Here is a 19346-nt window from a genome sequence, read left to right on the forward strand (position 1 = left end):
GAATTTCTTTTATTTTTCCTAAGAGACTAAGGGGAGAGCGCGGTGCCTTCGAACCACTTCGAACTTGGGAACTAGGCCAAACTTCTAGCCTAAGAATGCTTCGTGGTATTCTGTAAAGCCGTTTTGAAGCTAAAGATTTTGATTTTATGAAAGAGTGTCTATAGTCTAGTTTTGCAAGATCCATAATGCCTAAGATAAAGCAAACAATTTTGGTAACCCAAAACTGAAATTTTTCCTATGACCTTTTAAAGTTGTGTTTTCCTCTAAAAGTCAGAAAAAAATATTTTTTCTGATGCCCAATTTTTGACCCTCTCGTCTTTAAATTGTTAAGTAATTTTTCAAAATCTAGTAAATCATTTGCTCTTAACTTACTTATCCTCAGAGAAAGTTTTCTGAAATGTTTCCGTCATGTTAAGATATTAAGACAGTTTAAAGTAATGCAGGGGATGTGTTTAAGGTTTCGCACATACTCCCTATGTTCAATACTACCTTCCTGATTTAAGACTTTTCTTCGGTTGAGGTTTTTTCTGTACCGATTCACAGGTATATCAGAGAGAACTTACCTAAAAACCCGTTGGAACTTTCACTTGAAGTAGGCTCATTACATTTATTTTAATGAATTTGCAATTCAAACGTTCTTTCATCCTGAAATTCCACAAAACTACTCAAATATTCACTTTTTGTAGCAAGTGTTTACACCTTGTGGTTGACGTTGTTGACTATTGAAGTGTCAAGAATACTGAAATTCGAAATAGTAGAACAGTCAGCGCTAAAGCGGCAAGTTTTAGCTTGGCTGTGGAGTGGCTTTGTAAGCTTCAAATGCTTACTATTGAATGGACTCACACTATCTTTAAACTAAGATTCAGTAAAGAAATATAGGAAAAATATGAAATATTCGAAGCCAGAATAGGTGTGCAACCTCAAGGACTTCCCCTACATAAATGTAGACTTAAACCAAAATACCATATAGCACAACCATTATACAAAATATTTTAATTCGCCGAATATAATTATTTTTAACTAACTTTAAGACTTTATGAAAGATTTTTCGCCTAAAGACTTTCATTAATAACTCTATTGCATAGGACTAAATCGGTAAGGAATAGGGGGATATCGGGAACCTTTAAATTAGGTTACTTTGAAATAGAGCATTTTTCTTCTGTTTTCAATGGAACTGGACCTTGACATGATATAATTTAGCTTTACAAATTAATTGTGAATCTGATTTATATTAAGATAAGGATCAGTTCCATTTAAAAAAGGGGTTAAAAATCCAGGGGTCCATTTAAAAAAATCCTCAAACTCGTTACTTAGATGCTATACCTCCAAAGCCTCCAAAATTCCTTTCGCAGCGTTTAGCCTTTACCGGTTCTCAACCGATTTGAACCCACCGATAAATCAGCCAAACGATCTTAACAATTCTTCGCCAATAGAAAGAGCTTATATTAGACCTAATTTTGTAGAGAAATATTGATTTTAAATAAATTTACATTAAAAGTGCGAATAAAAGGATAAAATTAATTAGTAGCTTCCCTAATGTTGATATTCCTGTAAAATTTAGTAAAGTATCAGTTCATTCTAAGACCGAATTTAGCATAAAATATGACAAGACGCTCTCATTAGACTATAATAATTCTCAAATAAAAATATGTTTTCTTAAAAAAAAGCAGAATAAACACTTAAAGATATCGTTTTCACTGTGAAGAATTATTGCTCAGTTTAAGCCCTCTTGAAGTCCATCACCGTCTTAGCGTTGTCTGTCATCCACATCCACATTCAAATCTCTAAATTTCCTACCTATCGTGATGCAATACGCTATACACGAGACTTTTATAGAGAATAATATTAAATTTTAAATAAGGCACTTGTCACGAAAAACTTTCGTGCATATAAAATCTCAAGTGCTTACAAACAAAAATGAGAATCAGTTTCTCTCCAGAAAAGTTTCTAACGACTTTGTTCTTCCAGCTAAGATTTACTTGTATTCTTCTTCTATTCTTTCTCTTCTGTTTACCTATTAGGAATGACTTGCTGTATTCTTATTCTAAATAACATTGACAACAATTCCCCTCTTGTACTTTCTTCTGCCAGTGACAAAAGTGGAACAAGATTGAAAAAAAAACTCATGTAAAACATTATAGATAGAAAAATTTCACCCAATTTCCCGCACAAATGTGAGTAATTGAAGAATGGTACCATTTGGCTATCTTTCTCCTCTCTTCACAACTAACATTTTCTAAACTGTGTCTCTTCTTTCAATCAATTTCCAATCTTTTCTGGGTTAATGAGGTAAAACTATTGTAATATTCCCCCAGTAACATTGCGCCAGGTGATGGATTTGAAAATTTTTGAACATAATTGATACCTTGCAAGAGATTTAATTTGCCGGGTGATTGCATGAGCTTGACAAATTGCAAATATACATATTATAGTTACCAGATAATTCCTGACTTGATGCTTCACGAGAGATGAGCTGTAAATTTGAGAAATTGATTGATCTCTCTGGGGTTTTAATGAGTCAAAAAAAAAATAATAAAATCTCCACTGGAAAGCTGTGTTGTGCATAATTTTGTAAATTGAAGAAAATAAGTTTATTCAACTTGCTAATAAATTTTGTATCCTCCAAATACAGAGTCCGATAGTTCCTCCCTTGATTGACATAAAAGAGAGACGGGAAGATCCACTGCGGAGGATCCAGGAAGAAATTAACGAAGTTGTCAGACGCGAGAGAGAATTGAGAGCAGCTGCAACGCGCATTCAGTCGCCGAAGTCTCCCGTTGTAGCCCTTGCGGATGATTCAGGTATCTCCACAACATCTTCGAGCCCCGTGAACGGTGCCCCAGCTGAAGAGGAGGACAAAAGTTCTGGGCCAAAGTCAGCTCAACCCTTCAATCGCACCCCCACGGCATTTACCTTTGTGCCGCGCAATCAGACCAATTTGCACCAGGGTCCACGCATTCCGGAAATGCTCACGCGGACAATGTCCACGCCACAGATCTTCCAGCCAACACCCAATCAGCGGCGGGGCTTAATGCAGCGCTTCATTGCGTCCCGTGGGAGAATGAATGCGAACCAGCAGACGTTTCCCGTCGATAAAAAGGTGAGGAAGTACCAGAATTTATCCGGAAATTCACGCCCTTGAACGTGAGGTCATAGAGAGCACAAGGGCAAGATTGTCAATATTTAAAAAATCAAACGATATATACATACACAATAATAGAATCTTGTTTCTTGTGAATACCAAACAAAGGTCAAACCTAGGGTCAAACTAGAGTAAAGCTGGCTATACATTAGAAATAATTTATTGAAATATTTCTTTTCAATATCAAATATTGACAAGGATTGCCTTCACATTGCAAAGATATATTGACATAAATGTTTTAATATTGAAGAAAATTATCCAGTCTGGAGGCAAATATTGAAATATTTGTTTTAATATGGAACATTTTATTCAATATCTTATTTCATTATTTTGAATGGCTACAAACTAGGCCAAATTATGTCAATAAAAAATTTCAAAGTCACATTGACATAAAATTTCAAAGAAATTCTAAATATCAAATTGATTTGATATTTTCTTCAATATTTTTAATGGTCAGGAATTTTCTTCCTTCAGAACAACACAGAACTGCTGGATTTTCCTTGTTCATGAATGAAAACACATCCAAGATCAAAATCCAAGTCAAGACACATTTCTCCTGCTTCCTCCAGAAAATCCCAGATTCTTGGAATTTGGTTGTATATTTTGTTCAATCTCTTCAAGAACCCATATTGGTCAGCACTAATCACCTGCTTCCTCCAAAAAGTCTCAGAACTTCTGGTATTTTCTTGAATATTATGCACAAAACAATTCAGATACCTTCTGTGGTCAGAGGATTCCTGGAGCTTCCTCCAGGAAATCCCAGATCTTCTGGGATTTTCTTGTTCATTATGCCCAAAGCACTTTATATAAGTATAATTATTATTATGCTTATTTATATTCAAGTTATTAATTTTATTTGGCTTTTGTTTCCAATGTGAAGCGTTTTTGACATAATATACAAGAAAATCCCAGAAGATCTAGGATTTTCTGGAGGAAGCTCCAGGAATCCTCTGACCACAAAAAGTACCTGAAGTGTTTTTGACATAATCTACAAGAAAATCCCAGAAGATCTGGGATTTCTGGAGGAATCTGCAGGAATCCTCTGACCACAGAAAGTATCTAACTGGTTTTAGACATAATATTCAAAAAAAAATCCCAGAAGATCTGGGATTTCTGGAGGAAGCTCCAGGAATCCTCTGACCACAGAAAGTATCTGAAGTGTTTTTAACATAATATACAAGAAAATCCCAGAAGATCTGTGAATCCCTGACTAGACTGGTGTTTTTAATATTGAAGTTTTAATATTGAAGTCAATTTGTTCAGTGTGTAGGCAATTATTGAAATATTGGTTTCAATATTCGCTTCAATATTGAAGTTTCTTTTCAATGTCACTTTGAAATGCTATTATTTCAATAATTTGTCTAATGTGTAGACAGCCTAAAACAACGTCGTTGAAAGCTTTTAAAGAGAAAATCAATGGCTTATTAATATGGGCGAAACTGTTCGGTATGAGGTACTGTAAGTGCCGGTGACTTTGCCCCATTTCTTTTCGTAAGCTTTTCCTTAATTCTAACACTTAAGAATGGTCAGCCACGCCTGATCGATAAAGACCATTCTCGCACATTAAAAATAAAGAAAAGTTTATGAACAGTAGGGGAGCAAAATCACCCGCATCTACGGTACATTTTACCGCAATCTTTATGTAAAATTTAAGTCCCTTAAGAGTGCGCCACTTTATGTAGTCACAGGGACAGAAACAAGACCGCTATAAGAGAATTAAGAATTTTTGTTCTATAATGTCTGACTTAATGAATTGTATAGAGAAGAAAATGTTACTTGGGTAATCAACTTTTAGCCGAGACACTTTTGGAGAATCAAATTCTGGTAGCGAGTATGAATGATACAATTTCGAACGGATCAAAACGCAATAAAATTTCTTTTCTAAAATCGTGAATGCGTTACCTGCCCTACCCTCCCAACCACTATTTTGGTGCAATAATTTTTCTTCTTAAAATTGCATAACTTTTTTTAATTATTTATTTTTGTAATATATTTCTGAAAACATTAAAAAAATTATTTTTTTTATTATTTTATAATTTAATTTAATTTATTTATTCTGAGATTAAAGGATAATCTTTAAATAAATGAAATGAAAAATTGCATGATACATTTTTGCCATATGTCGATTAACGGTTAAAAGATTGCGGAATACGAGATAGATAGTTTTAGAATCTGTTATTAAAACTAATTATTATGTTGTTCACTAAATCTTCCTCAAGGTCTTTAAAGGCAATTAGAAGAAATTATCTTTACGTGAATAAGGAACAGACATAAAAAGAGACATCATATATTGCAACTGTTTTGTGACTAATAGCATTATAAGAATTTATCATAATTGTAAGAAAAATTTTGTTATGTTAACTGTGAAATAATATTACAATTTGCAAAAAGTTAAATATTATTATAAATTTAAAAATCTTTTAATTAGGGTAAAGTGGGGCAATTTGGAACCATTTACAATTTGGGACATTTGAGATTTTCTCACAGTTTTAGAAACTCAAAAGGAAAAAGAGCTGTTTCTGTTCTGCTTAATCGCCTTTTTCTTCTATTTCGCGATCTTTGTTTTTTCTTTGCTCATCTGAAACAATGAGAAAGTCTCAAATGTCCCAAATTATGAATGGTTCCAAATTACCTCATTTTACCCTATATTTGAAAGTGAAACCGATCAAATTTCATAAAATGTTGGTATTCTTTCTGTAAAATATCCATACATATTCTATATTCTTTAACCTTATTCTTGACCTAAAAATATCTGTTTTTATTTATTGAAATTTTGATAAATTCAATCTGTTCTAAGGGGTTATCGAAGCTAGAAATTCCGATACATTTATCTATCAGAATTCATGGAACAACTTGTGATATTTTTTTATTTAATATAAGAAACTGACTAAATTATATATAGATTCCCAAGAATCCAATGCAACCTTATTCCAATTTTAAATCATACCTCATAAGAATACATCAATATTTAAGATTCGCAGAATTCGAACACAAGAATAAATATAGTCACAAATAGAACAATTAGGAATCACGAAAATATCGCATTGAATCATTAAAAGAATCAAAAATTTGGAATATATTGGAATAATAAGGATTAATACAATGCAGTGTTCCTCAAAACTTTACTTACTTGACAAATAAAAGAGACAATATTTCATGGCTTTAGCAATTTTCTCGTCGACTAACTCTCAAATAATCTAATTCCTTCCCTTGATCTTACGCAAATTTTAATCCAAGGGTTTGAAATTATTACTAAATGGTGACCTAGCAAAGTTTTTCAGCAGCAGTTGGCCATATCCCAGAAACGTAAAAATTATAAAAATAATTCTCAGGAGTGCGACTGCTCATTGACAATTGTAAAAAAATTAATAGCGACACAATATCAGGGAAACAGTGAGAATATAGTTTGGAAAATAAATCCTATGTCGTATCTGGTTCCTCAAGAAGATATCTCAATGTCCTTGAAGTGACCCAGAACTGCAAGATTAAAAAAAAATATCTCAAAATTTGGTTCCGCTAGTAGAGTTTTAAACATTTTTTCTAACCAATATAAAAAAACCGACGTAGACAATAGAATATATGGGCACCGCAGTTCGTCGGGGAAATTTGGAGTTACTCTATGAGTTCATGAAAAGAGTCGATGTCTTCCTTAACTCCAAATTTCCCCGACGAACTCCGGTTCCGGTGCCCATATATTTTTTCTAACCATTCCATTTTTCCGGATTAAAAAGTTACCAAGGTAACTTAACAACTTAAGGATATTAAGTGTTGTTAATATTGTGCTCTATATATACCCCTTTGAGTGAGAAGCATTTTTTGTTATACAAAAAAAATAACTTCAAAGGATACTCTACTAGAGCATAGATAGAATCACATGTTGTTTCTCTTGGGAAATTATTGGAGTTTTATTTTTAATATAATACTCATAAATTTTACATAACAGGATGATAGTAATAAGGAATAATTACACAAATTTCTACATCAAAGTATTGATCTGGGAAACGTGTGGACTGAAAAATATGTGCAGTCAATATTAGTCATTTAGTAATCTTCAGCAAGTCCTTTACAATCTGTTTATTCCCCTACTCATTATGCAAGACGTGTTGACAATACAGAAAAGTGACAGTAGGGATTCTCACATTACGCAAAACGTAAAAACGAATTCTGAGAAAAATTCTAGAAGCTAATTGTTAATTTCTGATGTTCGATATACGACATTTTAGTTTGAGCAATCGTCTTTACAAACCTACCCAGAAGGCCCAGAAGGGTAATATCATATTGGTTCTCGTAAAGGTCGCATTAAAAACTAAAGATTAGCATTGATTTTTTTGATTCAATAAAAGCTCGAAAAGTTCCTCTAGTTTTTAAAGAAGATAAGTAGATGATGCTGAGCTGTATGAGAAAGATTGGAACCAATAAGCTAAAATAGTGATATTCAATGCTTCATTCCGGCTGCGACCAACCAATTTGCTACTTATATTCTATTTGTAAACGAGGCTAGTATACCTCTCATTCGATAGAGATTCTAGATTTTAAGCTTTTTCGAACTGTACGTAAGAGATAACAGGTGAAATAGATTGGCATGATCCTTATGTAAAATCTATAAATTTGAACTCTACGACTGATCATTAAATCGAAACGATCTAATAGAGATCGTCAGATCAGCAAGATCTTCGTAACAGGGTTTGCGGGAACTTCGTATTTTAGATTTCGTATTTTACATATTCGTATTGCACATTTCGTATTGCGGAAACTTCTACATTTCGTATTTTACCATTTCGTATTTCACATTTTGTCTTTCATACATTTTGCACAAAAATTGAACATTTCTTCTGCCATACTTTATACACAAGATTCAAGATATCAACCAATAAAATAATAGAATTGCTGTTTTATGGGTTTAAGGGCGCTATGCGCCTCGAGTCTGAGTTTAAAGTCGAACTTCAAGCTCTAATTATCAGTATTTCCTGTTTGGGGCTAAGGGAAATTTTCTGTATTTTTGGAAGATATCAGTATCTCCTGTTAGGACAAAGGGAAATTTTATGTGCTTTGGAAAGTTATCATTAGCGCCTGTTCAATTTTTGTACAAAATTTATGAAAGGTTCTTACGAACACTAGGTTCTTACGAACAGTTGACAGTTCCTCAAAATCCTTATGATAGATATACAGATCTACATCATCTTTTGCGTTTGATTTATAAACTGGAATTAGAACGATTCATGTAAGGCCAACAGATCAGCAAGGTCTCTGCGAAAGTTCAACAGAAGGATAAGGTTTATATGAATAGTTAACAGTTCAGTAAGATCCTTATGAAAGATAGACAATAGACATATCTACATCATCTTTGCGCATGATCTATATATTGGGACTAACTATGAAAGATCAACTGATAAGTAAGATCTTTGCGAAAGATTGACAGATAGACTAGATTTTTTCTAAACAATTGCTGAAAGTATAACAAGGATTAGTATAGCTTTCTTGTAGACTAAGAAATTATGTTTTCTTCAGATCAACAATGGGCCTCCTATACTTATTTCACCAACGGCCAAGACTAGTCCTCCAGTGATCGAACGTGATCAAAATGGGCGACCTATTAGACGAGGCTACGTTCCCGTTGAAGAGAAGATACAGAAGGAGTTGCGTGAAATGAAGAATCGCGAAGTGGAGCTGAAGCAACTTCGTAAGCTGTCTCACTTGCGAGCATCAAATCCCGACCTTCTTGATGAAGGCGAAGAGTAAGATCTTCTAATAATTTTATATATCCGATTTGAGACGATTTAGCTGAGATTCTTTACAATTCATTCTTCTCTATTTTGCAGTTTTGACATTGATGATGGATCAGATCGAGATGAAGAGTCCGGTTCTTTTGGAAAAATGAACGGAGCCAAATCCATCAGTGAACTATGCGACAGTCTTACGAGTTCTAGTCTCTCACCCAGGTATCCATTATACCACAATTCTCAGTCAATTTTCCGATACGTAACTTAATTTGTGATTTGCAGGAATACCCCAAGCCCCAAATTGGATGGACACAATCACACAAAGCTGCGTCCTGCTCTATCCCTGGCTCAGCTTTGTGATGTTGACCCCACAGAGGCTCCTTCGGCACCCTGCTTGATTGCCCAATGGGAGGACTTTATCATGAAGAAGCGCCGAAAGAACATCTAAAGACTCCCCGCCCAGATGGTTCTGCATGTCGATCAAAGTTGTACCAGGGATGGATTTTGTCATCCAAAAATATACAAAAAAAATCTGTGAATAGATTTCCTCTGCAATTTTTTCGCAATGGCTTTTAAAAAGTGATTTTTAGTTTTCAAAATTAGTACTAAAAAATTTATTTTGGAAGTAATTTCCACAAAGTATGCTGAAAATTGAGTAGAATTTGAAGACGATTTTTTATAACATTTTAAGCATTTGTCTTTATATTTTATAACTCCTATTGTCATGAGATATTTTGTTATATCTTATAAATTAATTTGAAGAAGTATTGTTATGGAAGTATTGATTGGTTGAGAATGAAATGTAATTGTAAATATATTGAAGTATACACAATAAAAATGATTTATTGAAGAAATATTAGGAAAATTTTGCATTTTTCTTTTAATTTTCTTTATCTGGGTTTATCACTGTACCTATAAGTTGGAGAACCGAGAAAGTCAGTCCGGCTTAGAACGTCAGAGAAGAAGGACGTTTGGGCTTGGGTTTCTCGGAGGAATCTGGCTGGGTGCTAGAAGATGTGGCGACTAGTTGCTTAAGAACAATTCTTCAAACCTAAGTATCCGATCAGTAGTTTATATTAAGAATATTTTACTAATGTAATCCAATTAAATTTATGACCTGGAATTTTAAATTAAATATTCGATAACCATTCTTACCAGATACCCAGAAGCTTTTTTTAAGTTTTAAAAGAAAAGTACCTTAATTGTCCAAATAGATTCGGGTCGATCCTCAAGAATATTTAGCCTGTAAATTTTTGCAGTAAAGGATTAGGTTAGGAAGATTTATGCAAAGGACCTTTAATCGATGATTATAAGCCCTTCGTGTACGATAAACTTCAGTTGAACTTGTACTAAATTTTACAGGATATTCTCAAGGATCAGTCTATTTGAGTCCTAAGTCTGCTTTTAAACGGGTTTATTTCGAAATGTACCTCTTCCTTGTACTGTAAATAGGACTGTTGAACCTAGTAAAGTTGAAGGGAAAAAGCCCGTTCTGCTAAGTTGACGGCACCAATCTTCAGTTGGGTGGTGACTCTGAGCGGTGCTATAACGACTAACTTCACAGGGTACTACATCTCCGATAGACAGAGTTATGAGCGCCCGATGGATTATCCCGAAGGTGCATATGAATCGGTTCCTCAGTCGGCCTTTAACCGTAAAGCAGAGAGGAATATCGATTCGTGGCTCCCTGGAAATGGGCAATGGGGGCTCTACTCCGAGAGGCTGGCGATGAAGGGCACTCCAGTTCTGGGGAAACCTCCTCTAGAGCTTTGTTTTTCAGATAAATTTGTTCTCCACTTTGAGTTGCTTTAGTTATAACCTCTCAATATGTGCCTTAAATGAAATAAAAATCTGGTAGACTTTTAATTTCGAAACATTTCCTGGTCTAGCACGTTCCTTTTATGTTCTGTATAAGAAAACCTAAAGAAACAACAATGAATATTGTTATCTTCAAACAGTACCATGATGAAGGAGACTATGCCCCACAAACTGGACTAAAACTTTGTAAGGGATTTTTGTTTGAAGCCAATGAATATTATGAACAATGGGTGCAGAGACTCTTGCATAACTGTATGGGGACGGTCAGGACCTAGTTCAAGTTCTTTCGTTAGTCTACGTGTAATAGTAAAACCAAAAATTGTATCGCGAAGTTTTCGAATTCCTTAAATTTACTTTTAAATACTTTTGAATACTTGGAAAATTTTGGGCCAAATAGATTAGAAATCCTAATACAAATCGTATTCCAAATGGGATTATTTTTATCAAAACTCATCAATACGTATAAATTTTTGATTTATCTTATAGAGCGAAAAGAATTAAATAATAAATTTATGGCATAAACAATATACAAATAAAAATTTAGTACAGGAAAGCTTCTAGGCTTCGCCACACTTTCGCTTCGAAAACTTCATATTTTTCCGAAATTCGTATAATAAATCTGACCTAGTAGCAATGTATTTTAATAGTCAGTCTTAAGTCACATATTTCCTGAAAAACTTAAGTAATATTCATTAAAGAAATATGGAAAAAATATTAAGTGATCGAAGCTAAAATGAGAAGCTTGAAAGCCTAATTCTACTTTGATTATTAGGGACAAAATGGAAAAAATCGTTACCATTTGGAACAGTTTCCGAATTCGGCTCTTCTATTTCTATCCGACTAAAAGGTAATTTATAAAGAGAATCGTATTAAATAAAATCTTTTAATTAAAGGAATTTAATAGTATATGGTTTGTTAAATTAAAAATACATTTTTTTATGTTTTATTTTATTCTTCAGTTATAATTTTTAGTGCTTAAAGGTATTTATTTAATATTTTATTAATTAACCCTTCAGCGAAATAAAATCAATCAATTGGTACAGTGATTAAATTTAGTCAGTAAATAAAATAGCCTAAGTCTTTAGGGGCAAGTGGGGCACCTTTGAAAGTGGGATTTTTCACCTATTTTTAAATAAAATTGAGCCTTATCGTGATATAATTTAGGTGCAGAAACACATTGAGAAGCTAAATTACATTATGATATGGCTCAGTTCCGCTTAAACATAGGTGAAAAATCAGGTCCCGGTCAAAATCCCGAAAGCCAAAATCCCGAATCCCAAAATCCCGAAAGCTAAAATCCCGAATGGGCCAAAATCCCGAAAGCCAAAATCCCGAATGGGCCAAAAGCCCGAAAGCCAAAATCCCGAATACTTAAAAGTATCATATCTACTCCCACGATTGCACCCACGCTTTCTGGAGGCAAAGGCAAATCTTCTGTGCCTTGGAAAATTATTCTAAACATTTTCCCCCATTAAATTTCATCCCTTTCAGTTTTTTGAACATTCGGGATTTTGGTTTTCGGGATTTTGGCTTTCAGGATTTTGGCTGCCACCAAAAAAATCACAATTTCAAAGGTGCCCCACTTCCCCTTACAAAAATCTGAGCAACACTTACATGAAAGTTATTGCTGCTTCTAAAGTTCAAGATTGAGTACCGGTCAATTTTTTCAATCCTTGCTGAACAAATTTAATTTTTTATTTCTAATTTTTTTTAGGCAGTGCCATTTCATATTAGAGCTTAGTTTTTACGGTTTTTACCATATTCAAACATGGTCAAAGCAAAGCATAGCATTACTACAATTGGTTACAACTGATCAAATTAATCTTTTCAATCTTTCCTGGCTGCTATTATTTAAATGTGTAGAGAATGGCACAAAAAGATATACCAGCTTTTATGATTTTAATAAACATAATCAAGTTGATATCATACATTCCTGCAGCTCTCAATCCAAAAGGTCTCTGAGCAATGTACATCATTAGTAGAAGCATCTTTTGCTCTCTGATATCAAACTCGTACCACTTAGTCAGATACAATTCAGTAAAAAATATTTCGGTTTTCGAAAATATAAGCTGTCCAAATAAGCAAACAGCGAAAAACTGGCCTGAAACTGTGACAAAAAGCGGAACGAAGAGAAGACCTGCAGTACGTAGCAGGAAAAATATGACCAAGATAAAAACTACGCTTGTTGCAAGTTGAACTGCAAGGGCATAAAAGAACATTTCGTCGAATAATTGAAATTTGTTTAGAATATCCAAATGGAATTTTTGTATGTCAGTTAGGTATTGTTTGATAGTATTAATGCCGGAATTATCCAAATATTTTATCATATCCCGGAAAATATTGAAAATGGCCATAAAGTAGAATCCGATAATCATAAGTGTTGAATCAACAATTAGAAATGTTGCAGATGATATTGTGAAGATCAGTAGTTGATGCATATGCAGATATATGTTGTTGGATCCTGGTACTGGGATTATTCCAGGAACAGCAAGAGCCATTGAATCAATGTAGATAAAGTAGGAGATGAATCCCAAACCGCTAATTAACCAAACTGGAATAATAATTCTATTTAAACAATTAAAAATATAATTTTCTCATGGATAGATGCTTATAAACTTTACTTCAAAATGATTTTACTGATACGAAGTATAAGCCCGAGATGAATGTTGGCAGATTTAGTAATCGAATCAATTTCGTGAACTTGATGAATTCTTCGAATAAACGAAAATAGAGTATCTAATTGATCAGAATGTGTAACAATTGACACAGTTTTTATTAAAAGTTGAAGTCCGCCAACAAACGTCACAACACCCAGGACATATTCCATTAAATTTCGTTCTAAGTACATCATGGTAAAAACGCAAGATATAACAGTGTAAGTTTGCATCAATGGATGGAGAAACTTTTCAAGTCCACGAAAAAGATTCCTTGGTATAAAAGAAAAATTTAAGCACATCAGAGCAAATCTGAGGGATTTCTCAAAATTGAGATACTCAGTGTAGCACTCGATGTAATCACCCATGTTGGACACTTCACTACTGATGAATATCACAATTAAAGTCACAAATTTATAGTATATGATTTTTTATTTTAATAATTCAGTAAATGGGAAAAGCCACAAGCGCAGTTTAATTTGCATGGGAAATTTCTTTACCCTCTTTTTACCAATAATACGTCATTGCGTTAACACATAGCAGTACATTACAAGACGCTAATGAGATTCATAAATTTTAAATTTCACTTAAACTATTCATCAAAGCAAATTAGCCAAAATTCATGTTAAATATTCCTCGGTATTTGTTGGAATCGCGAGAATTTTTCACAAGGGAAAGTTTTCACTGGTCTCACCTTATTTACCCTGAAGAAAATTTGGTAAGGTTTTTACCTATTATTCAAAGAAAAACTTCTTTTAATTTGTAAGCCTAGATGGGGCTAGAAAATGGCAATAAAAGCCCGGTACATCAAAATAAATAAATTAAAAAAAATTGATGTAGTAGAGCACATGTTGTGTAATGCAAATTTTTTAAGTATTTACTCTTTAGGTGGAATTGATAGGGGGGACTTTTGATTCGAAACTGTTCTTTCGAAATAAAAATATCTCACTGAGATTTCCCGCCGTGTCATTTTTCCAACTCTCATGCGCACAAAATATCGCACTGAACTTTCTCTCAGTGACAATTGCCTATCTTCTGGCGCATAAAATATCGTACTGAGCTTTCTTAGTGGAAATTGCCTACCTTCTGGCGCACAAAAATAACTCTTCGAAAGCTCAATCAGCTTTTTTTTATTGATAATAAACTGTTGTCCGTGCAGATTTTTCAAGAGTTTTCACACTTTTTACCAAGGATATCTTAAAAAAATGCCTAGTGTTACAGTGAAATTGTTTAGTGAATTTAATTTTCATTCTAATAGATTATGTCTCTATTTTTTAATTACAGTTCCACAAAACATGAGGAGAAGATCTGTTGAGTAAAATTTCCAAAAAACGAAATATTGCTATCAAGAGAACACAAGGAGTACTAAAGTAAGATTAAGGTTTTCATAAAGTCTAGCTATCATGAATTATATAAAGGAAAACTAGGCATTAGCTATTGTAAAGCAACTTCATTAGCAAAAACGTTTTCAGATTGTAAAGCAACTGACGATGTTTCCTTAAATTCTTGACAACATATCATAAAACCCTGCGGTGAGATGAGTTCGATACAATATTTTTCTTCATTTATTTTTCTTCAACCATTAATATTTACTTGGTAACCCTTTGACTTCCATTAAATTATTGCCAATACCACGTACCTCAAACCAAGTTCGAAACGTTTCGGAATAAAATAGAAATTCAACTAGACTTTCTATTTTAGTCGAGACACAAATGGGAGTATTATAACAGCTAACTGGGAGATTTCACTCAGACACAAACCTCAAGGGGAGATTTTCCAAGACTCGCCGGTGCATTGTTAAAATACCCTCGTTTAAAAGCAGGCTTAACCCTCTAACGGGTAAGACCGACTCCAGGCGGTCCTCACAAAAATCACATTTACAGCGACAATAAAGGTTTTATTTATTTAAAAGTGCTATGGTGTCCTCGGTAATAGTCTTATAAACATCTCTTGAAAGTTTGAACTCATTTTGACTCTTCGTTTTGTTGCTATTCCCAGTTTTGTGTGACAGATCAGAGAAAAAGCAACAAAAAATAGTTGTGCAAAAAAACCCATTTCCAATTTCCATAAAAATACAGATTTAAAGTTATCTTACTAAAATAAATTTATTTTTTACTGAAAGATATGTCATTCTACTTTGTATATTTTATTTAAAAAATTTGAAAAACTAAAAATGTGAATTTTAGAAGCAAAAACAGTTTCAAAAAAATTTTATATTTTCTCACCTAGCGCCTAAACTAAAAAAGATAATGAAGAATGGATGGTTCTTTCGACTTTATTGGAGCATAATTATCCTAGAAAACATTGTTTTAGAACTTTTTTTTCGCATATTAAAGAAAACACCGTTAGAGGGTTAAGAGCGAATGGGACAAAAATGGTTTTTGGTTTTTGGAAACTGTGATGTCGCACTCAGCCTGAAAAAGTTAAAGGCGAATATATCTTTGAATAAGTAAATTGATACACTCTGTTCAACAATAAAAAGCCACATTTATTTGTTAACAGAAGTAGTGCATATTTGCATTATATGCAAAATCAAAACTTTTATATTGAATTGCTTGGTTTGGTAGTAACTGATTCTTCTCCAAATCCATTTAAACAGTATTAGCTCATGTCATTTCTGTTATATTGCAACTAGTCGTTCAAAATTATTGATATCTCTATCTAGGGGATTTGTGCCAAATTTTGGTCATGTTGCATTATAAACTCCAAAGATCTAAGTTTTAAATATAATATTTTCAAAACAATTCGATTTTTTTATTACTTGTTTTTCCAAAGTTTAAATTACTTAATGTTATTTTATATGCTATATATGGCAAGACATTTTTCGAAGTACCTTGCCGTTCTGGAACTCATCCAATGATTTTTCCACAGAATTTATTTTTTTGACCATCTTTGACATTGTACAATCTCTAGAAACTATAATAGAATTACTGTACTACTAGAAAATTTGTAGAATTTTGGGAAAAAATATCAAGTGTTGGATATTGCAAAATTTCCTAAATTTAGCACAGTTTCCCAATATTTCAATTTTTATTGCACATTGATTGCTTGTATCTAAATATACTTTGAATATCTAACACTACCTTCTCATTGTTTAAAATATGTTTAAAAATATAATAATCCAGTTTTTCATATGACAGGTTTAATATATTTCTCAATATTTTTTCTAAATTTTAAGCACATTCTGAAAAAAAAAATCAGCACCACTTGTTTCTTTTTAAAAACGAGATTAATTAACTTTGATGTTCTTCTGTTAAACAAGTAGAGTTTAAATAAATAGTAAAATTCTATTGATTAATTTAGTCTTCAATCCATTATCGCGTAAACGATAGCCGCATATGAAAATGCTGTCCTTAAGACCTAGGAAAAAATATTTGTTAAATTTGAAAGTTTAGCAGTGCAATAGGGACAGGCTCTCAAGTCTTGCACATACTCTGGATTCTTGCTATTAGGTCAGATTCATCACTGAGAATAAAAGAGGGTGCGATTAACTTTTTTTCCTCATAACTTTAACAATTTTTAGGTGTAAAAATATATCAACATTTTTTAATGTTAATTTTACACCTTTTTAAGGGTAAAATTAACATGAAAAAGGGTAACTTTAACCCCCAATACACCTAAAAAGGGTAATATTTACACCGATTTCGGATCAATACTGCTGGGAAAAATTAACATTTCCGAAATGTTATTTTAACTTTTTCGGATTTCCCTAAGTGATTAAAAGAATGTTGGAAAAATATGAAGTGTTCGAACGCGGAATATGTGCAAGGTCTGAAAGCCTTCCCCTACCTTGCTTAGATTTTTCCATATAAGTTTTTCAAACTAAATAGAAACTTACACTGACAAAAGTGTTAAGTGATAGATTCATGATCCCTCCAGCTGACAATCCTACAGCTTCCTGACTTGATGCCATCATTATCAGTAAGGCAGTTTGTTCCCTCAGTTCCATTTCGTACCAATGAGTGTTGTAGAGAGCGGCCCCAATAGCCTCTGTACGGTTACAAAGGATTTGGCCAAATAAACAGAGTACAAACAACTGGGATGTTGCCGCCAAAAGGGCCAAATAAGTAACTAAATGCGAATCGAGGAATCTCGTCATGGTAAGAAGTAAACAGACGTAGGCGAAGTTGGTGCAGATGAGTTGTAAGTTGAGCTGCCAGTAAATTTTCTGCAGGATCCTCAAGTTCCATAAGATATTTCGATGAGAGCCAAAGACATAGCGGAGAAATATGCGTGAGTCTTTCTTGACAATTTCACTATCATTCAGACTTAAAATCACTTCTTCGAGTGAATCTAATTCTCCAACAAAATATGCCAGGATTATGAAGAATATAGAATCGGCCATTGTTATAAGTTCGGCCATGAAAAATAGTGCCACATAGTGAAAAATAATACTGATGTACAATTTTGATGAATATTTGTCAGAAATTAGAAAAGAAGGAATACGGTAGAACAAGGGACAACAGTAGTTTGTCTCACTGAGACCGTATAGGCTAATAAATACACCCGCTGCGTGGATTAGTATAACCAGGCTTCTGTAAAAGAGAAAATAAGGAATAATCTGCATGAGGCTGGTTTTATACTGTAGGGTAAGTGTGCCAAATTCCGGCCAGCTTGCAATTTCGACCACATTTCTTGTTCCTCGAATATTAAAGGAACTTTTAGATTTTACGTACTCTAGAGATTATACAATGCAAAAGAATAACAAAAAAATGTAGCTTCGACAAACGAAATGACGGGAAAATATATTGGAAGAATTCCCGAAGGGCAAGAAACTATGAGAATGAAGGTGGCCGAAATAGGGCACCAAAGCTATGTCTTTATTTTTATTCATTTTAAAATGTATTAAGAGTGATTTTAGAGTAAATAAAACGGTAAACTCTTTACAAGGTTCCAAGCAACACTTTCAGAAGAAGAATAAAAAAATCAATTTGTATTTAAAATATTACATTTCAAACTTGAGATTTTGACGATGGCATGCAACTATGCTGAAATTTGGAACACTTACCCTAATTGCTTTGTGGTAGAAAGCTACTAGAAAAATTGCATTTTAAGTTTGGGTTTTGCTTGAACAGTAGAAAGCAAGCAACATTTGCGTTTATAATAAAAAAAATTGACTAATTTTAGACATAGGGGAATGTAGGCATGGTTCGCACTAATTATGATTGAAGCTTCAAACGATTCGAATTTTTTCTTTGTTTACAAAGAACTGAACTACCATTTCTCATCTCGTCTCGTGAGCTTAATAATTAACTATCTTATGGCTAAGAGATGACGAACTAGCTCTCTGTGAACAAAGAGAAAGTTTGCGTTCTTTAAAGGTTCACTCTGTGCGAACCATGCCAATATTTCCCTAATTAATCTTCGTTATCCAATTTAATTAACTAAATATGTATATGTTATATTCAACTTTGTAAAAAAATAAGACAGATTGTGAAAAATATCAACAAAATGATTTAGAGTAGAGTAAACCGTAACCGCACATATACATAAATATTACTACCCTTTCTAGATGATTAAAAAGATTATTTTTACATAGTTTAGAAGCACCAAACCCCAATTTTAACCACATAAATTATAAATGAATGAAAAGTCTTGATAAGAACTCTTACTATTTCTTTACAAGTTCATTTTCAAAGAGTTTTCAGAAACTCTCAGTTATTTTCTACCCAATGAATTTTACATTAGTTACATTTTTAAAAGTCAAGGTTCTTACGTTGCACACAAGAATACAAAATTAATGCTCCTTGTAAATTTTTCCCTACGGATTCGATCAATGAAGGGAATATTAGCCATCTCAGTTAGACTTTCCATATAATTTAGCAACATTTTAAATTCTTTTGGATGCCCAATGAAGAGAATGTAAAATTTCATAGCTGCCTGATAAAAACCACCAACAAATATTCCAGAATAAAATTGAGAAATATTGTGATCCACGAGAAAAACTGAACAGACACAGAAACTGCAAGCCAAAAGGCACCAGAGAGGTACAAAGGACATCTTAAGATACTT

At 33.3% G+C, this 19346-nt stretch overlaps 2 protein-coding genes across 4 annotated transcripts in view; one reads left to right on the forward strand and one right to left on the reverse strand.

Moving 5' to 3' along the window:
- The window catches only part of LOC129803847 (uncharacterized), a 32859-nt gene extending 23132 nt beyond the window's left edge, over positions 1-9727 (forward strand). For all 3 annotated transcript variants that reach the window (XM_055850655.1, XM_055850656.1, XM_055850654.1), the window contains 4 exons: positions 2633-3100; positions 8651-8877; positions 8962-9081; positions 9145-9727. In XM_055850655.1, coding sequence (XP_055706630.1) covers positions 2633-3100; positions 8651-8877; positions 8962-9081; positions 9145-9310 — 981 coding nt within the window. In that variant the 3' untranslated portion in view covers positions 9311-9727. The remainder of the gene's footprint in view (positions 1-2632; positions 3101-8650; positions 8878-8961; positions 9082-9144) is intronic.
- A 2800-nt stretch (positions 9728-12527) lies between these two features.
- LOC129800246 (odorant receptor 67d-like) lies at positions 12528-17679 on the reverse strand. Its single transcript, XM_055844514.1, has 3 exons — positions 17219-17679; positions 13302-13718; positions 12528-13245 (listed from the first exon to the last, which is right to left on the reverse strand). The coding sequence occupies exons 1-3, from the start codon at positions 17677-17679 to the stop codon at positions 12528-12530; spliced, it is 1596 nt and encodes a 531-aa protein (XP_055700489.1).
- Between the last annotated feature and the right edge of the window lie 1667 nt (positions 17680-19346).

This window comes from Phlebotomus papatasi, chromosome 2 (assembly GCF_024763615.1).
Source record: "Phlebotomus papatasi isolate M1 chromosome 2, Ppap_2.1, whole genome shotgun sequence".
Lineage (NCBI taxonomy): Eukaryota > Metazoa > Arthropoda > Insecta > Diptera > Psychodidae > Phlebotomus > Phlebotomus papatasi.

Bases quoted from the DNA above. Each gene is read 5' to 3' on its own strand.
- LOC129800246 (XM_055844514.1), bottom strand. From the start codon at position 17,679: ATGGCCGATTCTATATTCTTCATAATCCTGGCATATTTTGTTGGAGAA. The intron at 13,719-17,218 runs GTCAGCTGGAGG...GATATTCATCAG, and splicing joins AGTCAGGAAGCTGTAGGATT to TAGTGAAGTGTCCAACATGG. The intron at 13,246-13,301 runs GTAAAGTTTATA...TTGTTTAAATAG, and splicing joins ATCAGTAAAATCATTTTGAA to AATTATTATTCCAGTTTGGT.